Consider the following 16,030-nt stretch of genomic DNA (forward strand, 5'->3'; position numbering starts at 1 on the left):
GGTATTAATAAAATATATAAAAATTTAAGTATTCCACTTTTATTTTGGACAAACCTTCTCCAGCTTCCTTCCTGATTGGCTTTGTGACAAAGGAGACATTTTAAGTTAGGGGAACCTTTTTTTTATTACATTGCAAAACACCCAGAAAAAAATCATCTGTTTGTGTAAATTGCTAATATACAGTATCTGACAAAAGTGAGGACACCCCTCACATTTTTGTAAATATTTTATTATCTCTTTTCATGTGACAACACTGAAGAAATGACACTTTGCTACAATGTAAAGTAGTAAGTGTACAGCTTGTATAACAATGTAAAGTTGCCTCAAAATAACTCAACACACAGCCATTAATGTCTAAACCGCTGGCAACAAAAGTGAGTACACCCCTAAGTGAAAATGTCCAAATTGGGCCCAATTAGCCATTTTCCCTCCCTGGTGTCATTTTATCGTGTGTATGAGCCTTTAACCTTGATACACACTGTACAATTTTCTTTAGGTTTTCTACTTTGGATTTACCAAAACCATATAATATGAGGTCAAACCTAAACACTTTCAATGTGTATGCAATTAGGCAGGCCCTTGCACGACATGGTTGAAGGTAAATCTAGAGTAAAACGAACAACCAAAGTTTTATAGTGTGTATCCAGCTTTAGACACTGATGGGCCACATGTTTTGCACCATAGCAAAACACTGAAGCTACCAGTAAACGCAGAAAATAAACGTATGCGTGTATAAATACATTTTTGTCATCGGTCCACATTTCCTAAAAATAGACCTAGTTTTCATCTCTAAAAGACAACTGCACAATTGTCTTCTGATAAATTTCCTCCACCACCCTGAATCCCTCTCAGCATATGGGACAAATGAGAAATATCTTCATCCCTGTTTCAACAATATGCACTCTGCAGTCACGCTCCTATGGAAAAGCTGTATTAATGGAAGGTTCCAACAATCCTTAGCATGCATGCTCAGTACAAAGCAGCTGTGGATCAGGGCTGAAGCTAAATATTTGTCCTAGCAAGAGATCATTTATTAAAGTGGAGGTCCGCCTAAGAAAAAATATTAAAAGCCAGCAGCTACAAATACTGCAGCTGCTGACTTTTAATAAATGGACATTTACCTGTCCAGGGTGCCCGCGATGTCGACAGCCGAGGCCGATCAATCGCTCAGTTTTTGGCTGCCCCCCCGGCCACCATCCTCGGTGAGGGAATCAGGAAATGAAGCCTTGCAGCTTCACTTCCTGGTTCCCTACTGTGCATGCGTGAGTTGCGCTGCGCCTCCTCACTGTGTTCTGGGACCTGTGTGTTTCCCAGAATACAGCGGGGGGAGGACAGTATAGGCGCCGGACATGACATAGGTCACCGTGATCACTGTGGTGATCTATGTCAGGTAGTGGGAGCAAATACCTGTATTACACAGGTATCTGCTCCCCCCTCCCCCTGAAAGGTGCCAAATGTGACACCGGAGTCGGGCAGGTATCCAAAAAGTGGCAGTTCCATTTTTGGGTGGAACTCAACTTTAAGGGGTAATTCTACGTACAGTTATCCTTGGAGTCTGTAAGTGAATGGTTTGGGGAAGGTTTGTATTTTAGTTATTTTCTGGTTGGCTGTTTGCTGTTTTAGCTATGCTGGCTGCCAGTCCGCTGATGAACTTGTAGGCTAACAGTATAGTAGCATTCTGGGTTCTGTGTTTGCATGTTATGTGGTCTTGCACTGCCAAAAAAAAGGGTACATATGTTCACTAGTTATATTTAAAGCCTGCTTTACAACTATGTTTTGTTTTAGAGTGCAGTTCTTCATTAACCAGTTAAGGACCGCCCTATAGCAGTTATATAATTCTGCACTTCTGCCTGGGGGGCGTGTGCGCGCCACTGACAGGCCGCTTCTGTTGTGATTACTCACAGCAGAAGCCCATCTGCGAGTCCCAGGAACTGGATATCTGCCAGCACCCGCAGATCGTCTGGCAAAGACACAAAACAGAGCTCTGCCCATGTAAACAAGGCAGATCGCCATTTTGACAGAGAGGAAGGGATGATTTTGTGTCTCTGCAGGAAATAAAATCCATCACTTGTCTGAGTGAAAGCAGCACACATAGTACATTGAAGGGGTGTAAGTCTTTGGAAGGTCAAGTGTTCAATAAAAATTGCTAGTAAAAAGCATGATCTGCTTATATAAAATTGACATAATATGTGTGTGTAATGTTTATTGTTATGCTTTTAAAAAAAAAAAAAAAATTCTAGAACCAGATCTCTGATGCCCATAGACATAAGATGACAATCTGAAGATCCACCCACAAAATATCACTATGATCACAGTCAGTGCAGAAACCAATATGCTAGTATTAGGTCAAACATACATGTTTATGTACTGTGTAGGCACACCTATCACCTGATTCTTAAGAGGAACAGTAGGTATTGGTCATGAAAAACTGAACCTTCTCTCCAAGTCTGGTCAGGGAGTACGCGGTATTGTCACATAGGGCCCTTAAAATGATAATCTTACAGCCTGGCTGAAAATGTCTGGATTGTGCAACATTCATCTTTTGTCTGATGTCATCATTAGTTTACATAATGGGGTGGATCTACTAAAGGCAAATCGACTGTGCTTTCTGCAAGTGCAGTGGCCCTCATATTTTCCCCGGAGCTTCGTAAATGTGGTAAAGCTGGTAAAAAAAAAAATGTTTTTCCTTGCACCTGATTGGGTACTCTTTACAAAGTGAAGCTTTACCACATTTACCTTTACTAAGTGTAGCACTACCCCCGTAGGAGCTGCTGAGTTATTTTTGGGTCCCACCGTTACCCCACAGTTCACCGTGTCCCGAACGTAGAGTCTATGATCAGCAATTGTCAGAACAAATGTGCGCATCAATCTCTTTCTAATGCTTTTTTTATTAAACAAATTGCCGAAGTAGAGGGATGGTTCAGATATCTTGTGCAGATAACTGAGGAACTTGCGATCCCGGAGACCAGTACACTCGCTGTCAATGGATCTTGCTCACCCGGATAGGCCTCTCTCACCGGCCTAGCAGCCAGAATGATGCACAGACAAAAGTCTCTGCCACAGACTCAATGATAGTACTAAACAGTTGAACAATCTTCTGCCACGGGATATGGTGATCAGTATATGACAAGTGTAACACAGCAGCACAGGACCAAAGACCTTTAAGCCACCCAGTAGTACTGTGAGGTAGATTGGTTGGGGTGTATCCTCCAATTGAGTCACCAGGCCCTTCTTGAGATACCAGCCTTCCGCCTGGTCCTCTACAGGAAAGGTCCTCCCCTGGAACTTCCAATTGCTCAGCTTCTTCCCGCAGGCAAGACAGCACAGGACCACCACTGAACCAGTAGGCCCCAGACAGACTTCTGGGCCTACCTGCAGTAACATGGCCTCAGGCCAGCAGGCCCGAGGCAAAAGAAGAGTTGTCACATACCTTAGGCCAGGCGGGCCATGAGGTCAGAGAGCGAAAGAAATGGCGTCTGGCCCTTAAGTATCCTCTCCCAGAATACCCAGTGGTAAAACACTCCCACTGGGCTGTTTCTGGGGAAGGGACACCCAATACACCTTAGCCTGTTGTACTTCCAACACCGGCCTGTGGTGACAACGACACCTACTGACGACAGTGTGGAACTGCACACAACGCTGGAGCAGAAGCTAATTTAGCCATAACAATAAATCTGAACTATGTACAGTTCAGATAACCCACTAAATTTACATGAGAGCATCTGGTCAACAGGAGCAGGGCGCTACATATGGAAAATGAGTGCAACTGCACTTGCAACTGCACTTGCAAAATGCACAGTCTATTTGGTTTTTGTAAATTCAACCAGGTGTGTAAAAATAGCATGGCTGGCTGTATTTGAACTTGATTTAAATTCTTTTTGGTTGTTAAAGTAAATCTAGGTATTGAGACGTCAAACTTAGTAGTAGATTGAGGTCATTAGCAAAGCTGGAAAATGGAAGAAGGCTGAACTACATCATTCTTAGTTTGGCTTATTAATCCTTAGGACAGGTTAACTTTGAAAGTATTGTATATCTTTGTTTTGATTGGTAAGCTTATGCAGAGGCTTGGACTAACAGAATTAGTAAGGGCTTTAAGCCGTCCTCTGAGTCACTGAGCGTTTAATAAACTCCTCTCATTGTATAGAGCAGCCAGGGAATTCACTCTAATCGCTCTTAGCATCAGTTAGTATAGTGGAAGCATTAACGTTAAAATTTGGATTTGATATTTCTGCACTTGTATTCAAAGCAGGAGGATCATTTTCACATTACTCCTAGGCCTGCCTTAGTCCAAGTTAATAAATACCAAAGACCATGACTTGTGTTCTTTGTCTGGGTGTTTTTATTTTGCAATTGTTCACCTTTATCTTTATTTCCTTTCCTGCACACAGACCTTTGGATAGAAGCAGCAGGTGCATCTAGACAGCCAAAGTATTTTATAGGAGCCAGTTGTACTAAAGTGTGTTGATAAGAGTCATAGGTAACTACAGGTATCAGCCAAGAGGGAAGGTGTGTCGAAAAAGAACACAGACCTGATTCTACTATCATTGCAATTAGTCATTTTTCCTTAACATATTCTTACACGGCTGCATTCAGGTCACAACAAATTACTAGTGTGGTAGATAAGATTTGATAAATAAAGATTTAATCCTGTGCTTTACCTGTTCACACCTACACATTAATAAACCTACTTACCTATCCCTTTGTATAAGATTCCGGACACAGATCTCAGGATAGACGAAAATATCCAGGAGCTCCCTAAATTATTCTTTGGTTGATTTACAATGTGTTTGTGTTCCTGAAGAAAAAATACCAGGCTTTAAATATAGTAGTAACTAGTAGTTAGTGGGTGCCCAATATAAGATTACAGCAAATATCCAGCCAATATTAATAAAATGGAATATCCCAATAAACAATAAAATAGCTGCAATATTCAGTTTGTTGACACCCCCTGCAGTATTTTGCAGTATGCTTAATATCACTAGATGTCTGATGGCTAGCATCTTTCAACCTTCCTTGGAGCCCAGGTTATCCTGAACCCACCCCAGCCTGTGACTGGATAGTAAAAGGAAAAGCAGCACAGCGATTAGATTGTCTCTCTGCTTTCTCTTCCTAGCAGCATGCTTCTTGGTGGGGGACGAGCCCGATGTTCGAGTCGAGCGTAAGTACGACTCAAACAGCGGTGTTCGCCAAATAGCGAACAATTTGGGATGTTAGCGGCAAATTCGAAAGCCGCGGAACACCTTTTAAAAGTCTATGGGAGAAATCAAAAGTGCTAATTTTATAGGTTAATATGCAAGTTATTGTCATAAAAAGTGTTTGGGGACCTGGGTCCTGCCCCAGGGGATATGTATCAATGCAAAAAAATCGTTTTAAAAACTGCTGTTTTTCGAGAGCAGTGATTTTAATAATGCTTAAAGTGAAACAATAAAAGTAAAATATTCTTTTAAAATGTGTACCTGGAGGGTGTGTATAGTATGCCTGTAAAGTGGCGCATTTCACCCGTGTTTAGAACAGTCCCTGCACAAAATGAAATTTAATTTAAAACTACTGGTGGCTATAATGAATTGTCAGGTCCCGGCAATACAGATAAAAGTAATTGAAAAAACGCCATTACCAGGCCATTTGGGTTTGGTATGATTATTAAGGGAAACCCCCAACCAAAATGTAAAAAAAAATTGCGTGGAGGTCAGGTCTGGTATGGATATTAAGGTGAACAATGTGCCAATTTTTTTTTTAAATGGCGTAGGGGTCCCCCTCAAAATCCATACCAGACCCTTCAGGTCTGGTATGGATTTTAAGGGGAACCCCGCGCCAAAATAAAAAAAATGCAATGGGTGTCCCCCCAAAATCCATACCAGACCCTTATCCGAGCACGCAACCAGGCAGGCCTGCAGGAAAAGAGGGGGATCAGAGAGCGCCCCCCTCCTGAACCGTACCAGGCCATATGCCCTTAACATGGGGAGGATGTCCCTATGTTGATGGGGACAAGGGCCTCATCCCCACAACCCTTGCCCGGTGGTTGTGGGGGTCTACGGGCGGGGGGCTTATCGGAATCTGGAAGACCCCTTTAACAAAGGGGACCCCCCAGATCCTGGTCCCCCCTCTATGTGAATTGGTAACGGGGTACATTGTACCCCTACCATTGCACAAAAAAAGTGTAAGAAATTGTAAAAAACACAGACACAGCTTGGGACAAGGCCTTTATTTAAAAAGAAAAAAATTCCAGCGACCTGGCATATGGAAAAACACACCGCCACGATCTGATCTGCCTCCATGGGAGACGCTCGCGGAATGATGCCAGACACGCCAAAACAGCTCTTAAATAGCTGAGGGCGGGGCACCCATCACATATGGGGGGTGACCCCGCCCACCTCTGACACAACAGGGAAATGCTGCAGGGTTACCCAGTGACATGTATGGGTGACCCCGTTCCCCTTAATATCCATACCAGACCTGAAGGGCCTGGTATGGAATTTGGGGGGACCCCCACACTTTTTTTTTTTGGTTCGGGGTTCCCCTTACTGTATTGCCGGTGTTCTGCCGATATGTGTCCCCCTGGAGGATAATGCCCGCCCTGGACTGCGCAAGCGAATCGCTCTAGCTCCGAAAATTGCGAACATGAAGAGCTGTGCATGAGCTGTAGACTTTGCCTGCGCAATGAACAGGGCATTGTGACAATTGTTGCCACACACGCCCGATGCTCGCTCCACTCTGCAAGGGGGCGGGTGTATTACAATTATATCGTGTTAGGAGCGGATGCCACAAACTCCCCCATCAACAGTGCAAAATTTGCCCTTCTTTTCATACACCGCCCCCTTGCAGACGATATAATAGTAATACACATGCCACAGGGCTCCAAAGTCGACAAACAAGCGTGCATTTCTCTTTTTCGATTTGATTTTAGTCAATGCTAAACAGGTGTGCGAATGTAGCCTTAAAACAGGGTTTGGGAGCTACTACTATAAAAAACAAGTTACCAGTGCAGTATCTGTCTTTGAGTAATGCTTTATAACTGTTTTTTTTAGTAGTTACAAAGCCAGTTACTAAGCTTTACTCGCCAGTTATAAAGGAGGTTTGCTTAATAACTGGCTTATTGTAGTGCATTTTAAAGCCTGTTAAATGTTTCATCCACAGTCAACTTTCCTGTGTATAATGGTCTCCCCTTCAGCTTAAGCCAGGCACATGTCTGTTGAGGAAGAAAAGTGCCTAAAGATAGCAGATGCAAAAAAGAGCATAATTACCATATGCAAATGGTGAACTCTCTAGCCTGGAGCATCAGATCCAACCCCTTCAGTGGGAAATGAAGTGGGTGGGAAGAGAGGTGGGCATAAACTAGCCACAATGCTTTCCCTATAAGTGGCCACAGCACCTTGCTGGCTCATCCCGCACAGGAAAGCCAGCAAGGAGCTGCAGCTGCATATACAGAAGATGGTGGTGTAGAAGGCCACAGCTTCTCTGTCTTTCCTCCTCTTCTGCCGTCCTGGTTGCCAGGCCACCAGCGGTAGCCTAGGTTGCCATGGAACGGCTCGGTGGCTCTTTTCACTCCTCCCACCACCATTAGGTATATGTGGTATATCCAACTGTGGCCGGGCCCTGCATGCCACAGCCAGCTTTCTTAAGACATGTGCCTGGCGGCTTCGACAGCTCCCAGGCTCCCTGCGGCACACCCGCAAATGTGCCCCAGCACACAGTTTGAGAAACACTGTATTAAATAATGTATTAAAAAAAAGGGACACTGAAAGATTTGATACTTGTAGTAGATGGCAATAAATCATATTTTTTCGATACTCTGGTAGTCTTTTCCCTAGGGTTCCTGCAGAAGTTGCTAGGGACTCCTTGAGCAATGAGCAGTTTCTGCCTCTCGGATAAGCAACCACTGATCTAATGCTCTTCTTACTCTCTGTAAAGATAAACTTCCCACTGACAACAAGGTTCAGGATCCCTTATCCCACCAATCATCATGCTAATGTACCATGAGCCATAAATATAAAAATTATTAGCAGGGGTTCCCTGAGACCAGAAAGGTATGTCAAGAAGCTTGAGAAAAGCTGCTCTAAGATGTGAGACATGTGTCTTCAATGTAAATACTGCAATTTACCACTTCTGGGGATACCTGGATCTAAAGGTTATTTGTTGTAAGGCACTGTCTTTTTGTATGACAGAGGGGACACATTGGCAACTGCTGCCTTTATGTAGCAATAACCTCTGTCTTACTTTTTTCACTACGTTATTAAAATATTAGATGTTTTTGTGCCTACATTATCCTACGGTGCATACATAGCTAATGGATTTCCATTATTTATTATTCATCAAAATTGGAGATGTAACAATTTACTTTATCTGAATGTTTTAAATATATATAATCATGTGGGTAAAAAAAAAAAAAATTGAAGGCTTTAATAAAAACATGTATGTGTTACACTAGGGTGAAACATAAGGATAATAGTGGCATGCTTTGATAGTGAAAAGCCTACAAACGACTAAATTATAGTAATTTTATCCTCTAAACAGCTGTAATTTCAAATCTGTAGGCAAGCAATGGCTATGCTGACAATACATGGATCCCATAAGGGCAACTGTGTACAATACACACCCAACAATCAGTCAACTGTTACAATACATATATGTATCAAACGCACAAAAACGGGCAACACGTGGGCAATTGTGACCATATGGGGCCAACAAACAGGCACTCATAACTATACAGAGACAAAAAAAAAAAACTGTCAATTGTGACAGTATATGAGCAAACGTGCCAATTTGCAGTAAAAAATGGTCAATTGTGACTGTATAGGAGCTACAGACTGGCAATTGTGGCAATATGTGAACAAATAAGCAATTGTGACAATATGCGAGCTGTCATGACAATATGAAAACAACAAATGGGTAATTGTGACACTTTACTCTATTCTTTTTTTTTTTTTTTTTTTTATTAAAGGTTTTTCACATGAAAAGTTACAAACGTAGAAACGTGTTGCACATTCAGCACTACGATTCAACAGCACCAGTGTACAATGCATCTCCCTGACCGGAAAAAAAGTAGCAATCTTCCCAGACGAAAAATTATAGTAAGGAGAGAGAAGGGTAAATACCATATACAGTATATTTTCTGTAAACCGTACAATATTCCCCCGCCGTACTAAGAGAGGTTGTATTTGGCTTACACAAAACCTCACTGCTCACCAAAAATGAAACCCTCATCCAGGAGGGAAATTAATCCGAGGCTGTAGAGCTATTTTCTGTCCAACCACTCCATACCTTTTTAAACTCATCAGGTACCCCTCTATTAAGATATGTGGCTTCATACATCAGTATAACCTTATTTATCAATGCCTTCCAGGCCACGATGGTGTGGGCCATCGTTTTTTTCCATGATAAGATATTCACTTTGCTTACATAATACAGGAGCAGAGTGGGCAAAATACGAATCACATTTTTGAGTGCCAAAGTGTCCACCAGGCCCAACAGACCTAACACAGTCCATCACCTCTACCCAGAACTAACAGACATGCGGGCAATGCCAGAAGATGTGCAAAAAACTTGTTCCAGGTGCATCACAGTTTAAAGGGGGCTTAGGAAAAATCCTCGCCAGTTTAGCAGGAGTGTAGTGTATTCTGTGGAGGAACTTGAACTGTATCAAGTGATCACGCGCTGATGCCAATCTAGCAAACGTAGTGCTCCATACATCATCCCAATCATTGTTGTCAAGCTACGGGAAATCCGACAACTATGCAGCACGACAGGAGGCCAAAACCTTTGTAGTGTCTATGAATAATACCATGTAGCTAGTAGACAAGGCTTTAGATAGGTCTTTACGCCTGAGCAGTGATTCCAGGTCACCAACCCACACATCCAGATTAGAAGACCTAAATTTGGCAAAAAAAGCATGCCTGAACTGAAGAAAATGAAACAAGTGCGAGTTGGGGAACTAGTTCTTACATTTAAGCTCAGCAAATGTTAACAATACCCCATTTGCAACTACTGTGCCCACTGTTTTAATCCCACATCTACATTTTACGCGTATTAATATATTGCAGATTATCAGATTTTTTCAAGCTTTTCTTTATTTTCACCTAGGGATCCTGCCAGTAACACACTTCCTGTCCTAGAAAGACCACTGTCACTCACCTCGCTGTATCTATGGAGGAGAAGCACTGTCACACAGATTAACATATTTTTTCTGCACTTGTACTTGGCCTGAAAAAAGAAAACAGATTCAGCCACTATGTCTAAGGACTAGTTACCGTAGCTTCAATATGATACATTTTTAACCACTTCCATACTGGGCCTTTTCTGGAACTTTTTGTTTACAAATATAAATTTGTATTTTTTGCTAGAAAATTATTCAGAACCCCCAAGCACTATTTATATATATTTTTTTTCCCTTTTCATAAAAATTGAGAAAAAAAATGAATGTTTACTTATCTTGTTCATTCTCTGATGCTGTCCTTGGTTTTCTCCTCTGTCTGGCACTGACAGTCCTCTTTGGGGCACAGTGACAGTCATGTCATTCTGCCCATTTCCCGTGAGCCTAATGGCCCGTACACATGATGCGAATATCGTACGATAAATGAAGCCTGAGGAAGAATCGTACGATAATCGGATCGTTGGTACAGGGCTTCCGTGAGCCGATCATGACAGTTCATCCGATATTATTTTATTTTATCGGACATGCACGAAAATTTTCCTCGTACGATACCAGATCATACGATTTTCATTTAGTCACTACAGTTGTCCTCCAAAAATACAACACAAATACATTACAACACATGACATCACTTCAGATTTTTTTTTTCTGTCGTACGAGAATTTTCGGGACTTTAGTAACCTTTTCAGTTTCTGCTTGCGACTAGTAAACGAAAAAAGTCGGACTATCTGTCATCTGATTTTCGGATCGTGTGTACGTGGCATTACCTTATAGGGCAATGGTCATCAACCCTGTCCTAAGGACCCACTAACAGGCCAGGTTTGCAAGATAACTAAAATACATCACAGGTGATATCATTTGCTGCTCAGTGATTGCAGTATTCTAGTCTTCATCTCTCCAAGGTAATACATAAAATCTGGCCTGTTAGTGGGCACTGAGGATAGGGTTGATGACCACTGTTCTAGGAGATACATCATTATAACACATACTGGGCTCACAGTACTTCGGGACTAAGCAGGGCTCACAGGTCATTTCATGAGTACTGATCAGTCCTGGAAAAATGCCTGCCCCCGCTGTCAGAGGAAGAGGATGAAGCTGCTGTGGTCATTGGACACATAAAAGGACTGCAGTAAAAAGGTTTTGATACAGTATATGTTTTTTTTTTGTTTAATAAAAAAAATACAGGAAGTGAGGCAGTCCTGGAGTTCCGCTTTAATATGTGTAGTGTTTACCTTCAGTGAAACAGATATATACAAGAGCACTGAGGATGATCAGTTCATTTAGCAAAAATTGCCAAGGACACATAACATTCAATGCACTTTACTTTTGTCATTCACAGGGGTGCTGTAAAATTACACCTTGATTGTGGTAAAATTACCCTCAATTATATGAAACCATCACTTATCTTTGAACTCGAGAGCTTGAATGTTTACATGTTTTGACTGCTGTCTTGCAGTGTCTCAATTCCAAAGAACTGTTATCTATTTCTAGTTTGTTAGATATAATAGACCAAGCTGAAGCCTGTGTACTATTAAATGCAGTGGAGCAAATTGACGGCTATTTGGTTTCCATTAGACCCCTGTCCTGACAAGCCATCGTCTATTTACGTTACATTATACAAAGTAGAGCCAATTAGCAGCTATTTACTGTCCATCAGGCCTTGTAGAACAATTTCAGGTATATTTGCACTGCTTTATACAGCAGTCAACATTGCATTAGCTCTGGCAGTATTTAGGTCAGTTATTGGGTTCCTGTGATGTGAAAAGGGCTAATCTTGTTTTGCTCAAAAAGCCATTGTGTGTGTTTTGAACATTTAATGTAATAGGAGAAAATCAACACTGCACATACGGTAGCAGTGACCTGGTTCACAGCCAAATAGTGGAAGGCTGTAATGATTGAGATTGTTTTACGTACTTTGTGTTATTTATTTAGGATCTGCAATGCACTAAGCATTTGTGTCAGTAAATTGTTTTTATATTATTGTTATTATTACTATTCTTTATTTTTATGTCTTTTTTTATCTTTCTATTAACCTTTATTTTAACCTTGCCGGTATTTTAGAAAAAAACTGCACTGAGAGAAATAAGTAGGCGGCCAATGCTGACTTTCTTAAAATGCTACTTGCTTTGGCTGCCATGCTCATGCAATGGATATAAGAGAGGCCTGTGATTTATTTGTTCTGGTTGTGAAGATAATATTTGGACCTTGCTTATTTTAAGTGAAATTAGAAATATATTAATATATTTTTTGAAAATTTATGTTGGTTATTAAATTGTTTGGATCTTGAATTCTGAAGGGTTGTCTTTACACTATATTCACAAAAGTATTGGCACATCTGTCTTTACACGCACGTGAACTGTAATGGCATCCCAGCCTTAGTCCGTAGGGTTCAATATTGAGTTGGCCCACCCTTTGCAGCTATAACAGCTTCAACTCTTCTGGGAAGGCTGTCCACAAGGTTTAGGAGCGTGTCTATGGGAATGTTTGACCATTCTTCCAGAAGCGCATTTGTGCGGTTAGGCACTAATGTTGTTGTAGAGAAGACCTGGCTCGCAGTCTCCACTCTAATTCATGCCAAAGGTGTTCTATGGGGTTGAGGTCAGGACTCTGTGAAGGCCAGTCAAGTTCCTCCACTTCAAGCTCGCTCATCTGGGTGTTTATGGACCTTGCTTTTTGCACTGGTCCAAATCATTTGGTGGAGGAGTGATTATGGTGTGGGGTCGTCTTTCAGGGCTTGGGCTTGGCCCCTTAGTTCCAGTGAAGGAAACTCTTAAGGCGTCAGCATAATAAGACATTTTGGACAATTTCATGCTCCCAACTTTGTGGGAACAGTTTGGGGTTGGCCCTTCCTGTTCCAATATGACTGTGCACCAGTGTACAAAGCAAGGTCCATAAAGACATGGATAAGCAAGTTTGGAGTGGAGGAACTTGATTGGCCTACACAGGATCCCGACCTCAATCCGATTTTTCCAGTAGGACAGGCCATAAAGGGAAAACTTCCCAATGTGGAAACCGTTATGAAAACTTAGTGATTGTAAAAGAAAAAGGTAAATTAAATAAATAAAAAAAAACTAACATCTCCATACTTACCTGTTCTGTGCAATAGAATTGTGTAAGTATACGATTCTGATTTCGGATGAGCTTATCCCCTGTACGGCAGTGATCAGACTGGGATTGGGAGTGTCAGGGCTAGGAGACAATTAGGTTCTGGTGTATGAAAATGTGCTGACAAGGAACATGCTGACAGAAAGAGAAAACAGAGGGCTGAAGTGCTTCTCCTGCTTTTTCACTATCCAGTCACAGGATGGGGGCACGGAGGTGACCTTGCTTTATTGCTTACCTGTGGCAGAGAGGAGTCGTTTCACAAACTAGGCTGTGAGGTCTAGCAGGACTTTATAAATCTCAGGAAAAAGCATATGCTTTGGCAGACAAGGGAATTCCCATATATGTATGCAGGGCCGCCATCAGGGGGGTGCAGGCATTACACCTGTAAGGGGCCCGATGGTCCCCAGGGGCCTAGTTGGCCCCCCTCCCATATTTTTTATTTTTTTTTGCATTACACCAGTAAGGGCCCCGATGGTCCCCAGGCCCCCCCAGAAGAAGAGATTACACTTGTTTTTTTTTTTCGTCAGAACCCCCCCCCCCTCTGGTTCTCTGCCTCAGGGGGGCCCTGCCTAAAGCTGTGTAAGGGGCCCCAAAATTTGTGATGGCTGCCCTGTATGTATGTCAACTGTGTATTTAAATGTTTCCCTGCGGTCCGCTTTAAATAGTGCTATAGTTTGAATTTCATTCATTTCCTCCTATTTCAGGTGTGAAAATTGTGGCGCTGTCTTCCACACTGAGTGCAAAGTGAAAACTGTCCCCTGCCAAAGATGTGTGCGCAAGGAGCTGCAGAAGAAACAGAAGTCGTTCTGGAAAAGGCTGAATGTGGATGACAGCTTGGAAGAGTCCTGCAGTATGTTTGAGCTGTCTTATCAGAGCACGTGACCAGTGCAGTCCTAAGTCATTGCAGTTGATTTGCCTTTCCTGCTGCTAGTCAAGCCAGTTTCTTGAGTAGAAATCATTTAGGAAGTAATAGTTGATACCTGGTAACATGTTGCAAAGGAAGCACTCAGCTAGCTATTAGTTTACTTATTACTCTTCCCTTTACTCAATGTTCTAAGCACTATAATGACAACTTTACCTTACCCCAACACTAAAATAGGAACATGTACCGTAATAGAAGATATCCCTATTTCCTTGCATGTGTCTATTATTTATTCAGGTTCTATCTAATGCAATTTGAGTCATTTAAAATGGGAAGGTGCAATGTTATTCATTTTATAATGCATGCACATATGGGAAACTCTGTCCCCATGTGTAACCTTGTTCACTGCCACTCTCAGTTCTTATGTTATGATCTTTGCAAAGATCCCTGGGTGGGGGGGTGTGAGGGGAGGGACTTACTAAAACCGAAGCGGCCATTCGTAATAACCAATCAGCTTCTACCTTCAGCCTTTTTTAGGTAAACTTTGAAAATGAAAGCTAGAAGCTGATTGGCTGCTCCAGTCTTATTTCTTCTCTTTGTACCTGACATGAAAAATCTCAACTGTTGCTTTTTTGTGCTTATCATTATTCACTGTTTAAAAGGAGCCTGTATTAAGGAAATTATGGGGGCTACCATTGCTGACCTTTTTTTTTTTTACAAAAAAAAATGAAGTGTCTGGCTGTTGCTGGATTCAATGTTTTCTGAGACATAGTAAAAGTATAAAGTCTGAGTAAAATCTAAAATCCTTATTATTAAAGTGTATCTGCAACCAAATAATATTTTTTAAGATAAAGTGGCAAAGGCCTAGAAGATTTAATGCCTCGTACACACGATCTGACTTTTGCCCAACCAAACTCGCATCGGAAATCCGACAGAATTCCATCGGAGGAAAAGATGTAAACTTTTGCCCAACTACACTCCATGTAAACTCCGATGGAATTCCTCTGAATCTCCGATGGAAAAATTCTGATGGGCTCACACATGGTCGGAATTTATGATGGAAAAAGTCAGTCTGACGTTTTTCATCGGAAATTTCGATCGTGTGTACGAGTTTTGCTGCTGCCTGAAATCTCCAATGATCATTTTTCCCCCAATTCTAGTCTGGGTGATAGGAGTGAGGGAAACCCCCAAAAGGGACACAGACAAATATCAATATAGATAGAGCTATGGCTTCCTGTTAAAAACACATCTTTTAATTATACGTATATATGCACATAGTTTTTGCTTAGTACCACTGTAAAGTTCCACAAATATCTGTCGATCCTGCCAGTGAAGTCCACCTATTGCAGTATACTGTGATAGTAAAATTCCTTCCTGATCCCCTGAGAGGCAATCAGATGTTCTCTGGATCAACTTTACCTATAAATGTTAGTATCCGGTTAGATTATGTACTTTTAGGAAAGAATTTAGTTCTTTTTTAAAACAATCTACTGAGCTGGCCAGAACCAGCTCTTGAGGGAGTCTATTCCACATTTTCACAACTCTTGCTGTGAAGAAACTTTTCCGTATTTGGAGATTAACCACTTAAAGACCGGGTCACACACTTATACGTCGTCAGAATGGCACGGACAGGCAAAATGACGTAAATATACGTCACTGTAAATTTTCTGCCGTGTGGGCGTGCGCACGCCCCTGCCGCAAGCTCAGTAATCGTGCCCGTGGGACTCGCCGACTCGATGTCCGCCGGTTTCCCGCGATCGTGTGTCACGGAGCTGCAGAACGAGGGATGCCTGTGTAAACAAGCATCTAACCGTTCTGCCTAGTGACAGGACACTGATCATCTGCTCCCTCTCATCGGGAGCAGCGATCAGTGTCGTGTCACAGTAAGCCACGTCCCTTAACAGTTAGAACCACTC

At 42.0% G+C, this 16,030-nt stretch overlaps 1 protein-coding gene across 1 annotated transcript in view; it reads left to right on the top strand.

Annotated features, from left to right (window-relative positions):
• The window catches only part of PLEKHM3 (pleckstrin homology domain containing M3), a 223,887-nt gene extending 209,063 nt beyond the window's left edge, over positions 1-14,824 (top strand). The window contains exon 8 of the mRNA XM_040357361.1: positions 13,957-14,824. Coding sequence (XP_040213295.1) covers positions 13,957-14,134 — 178 coding nt within the window. The 3' untranslated portion in view covers positions 14,135-14,824. The remainder of the gene's footprint in view (positions 1-13,956) is intronic.
• The last annotated feature ends 1,206 nt before the right edge of the window (positions 14,825-16,030 follow it).

Source organism: Rana temporaria, chromosome 6, assembly GCF_905171775.1.
Source record: "Rana temporaria chromosome 6, aRanTem1.1, whole genome shotgun sequence".
Taxonomy (NCBI): Eukaryota; Metazoa; Chordata; class Amphibia; order Anura; family Ranidae; genus Rana; species Rana temporaria.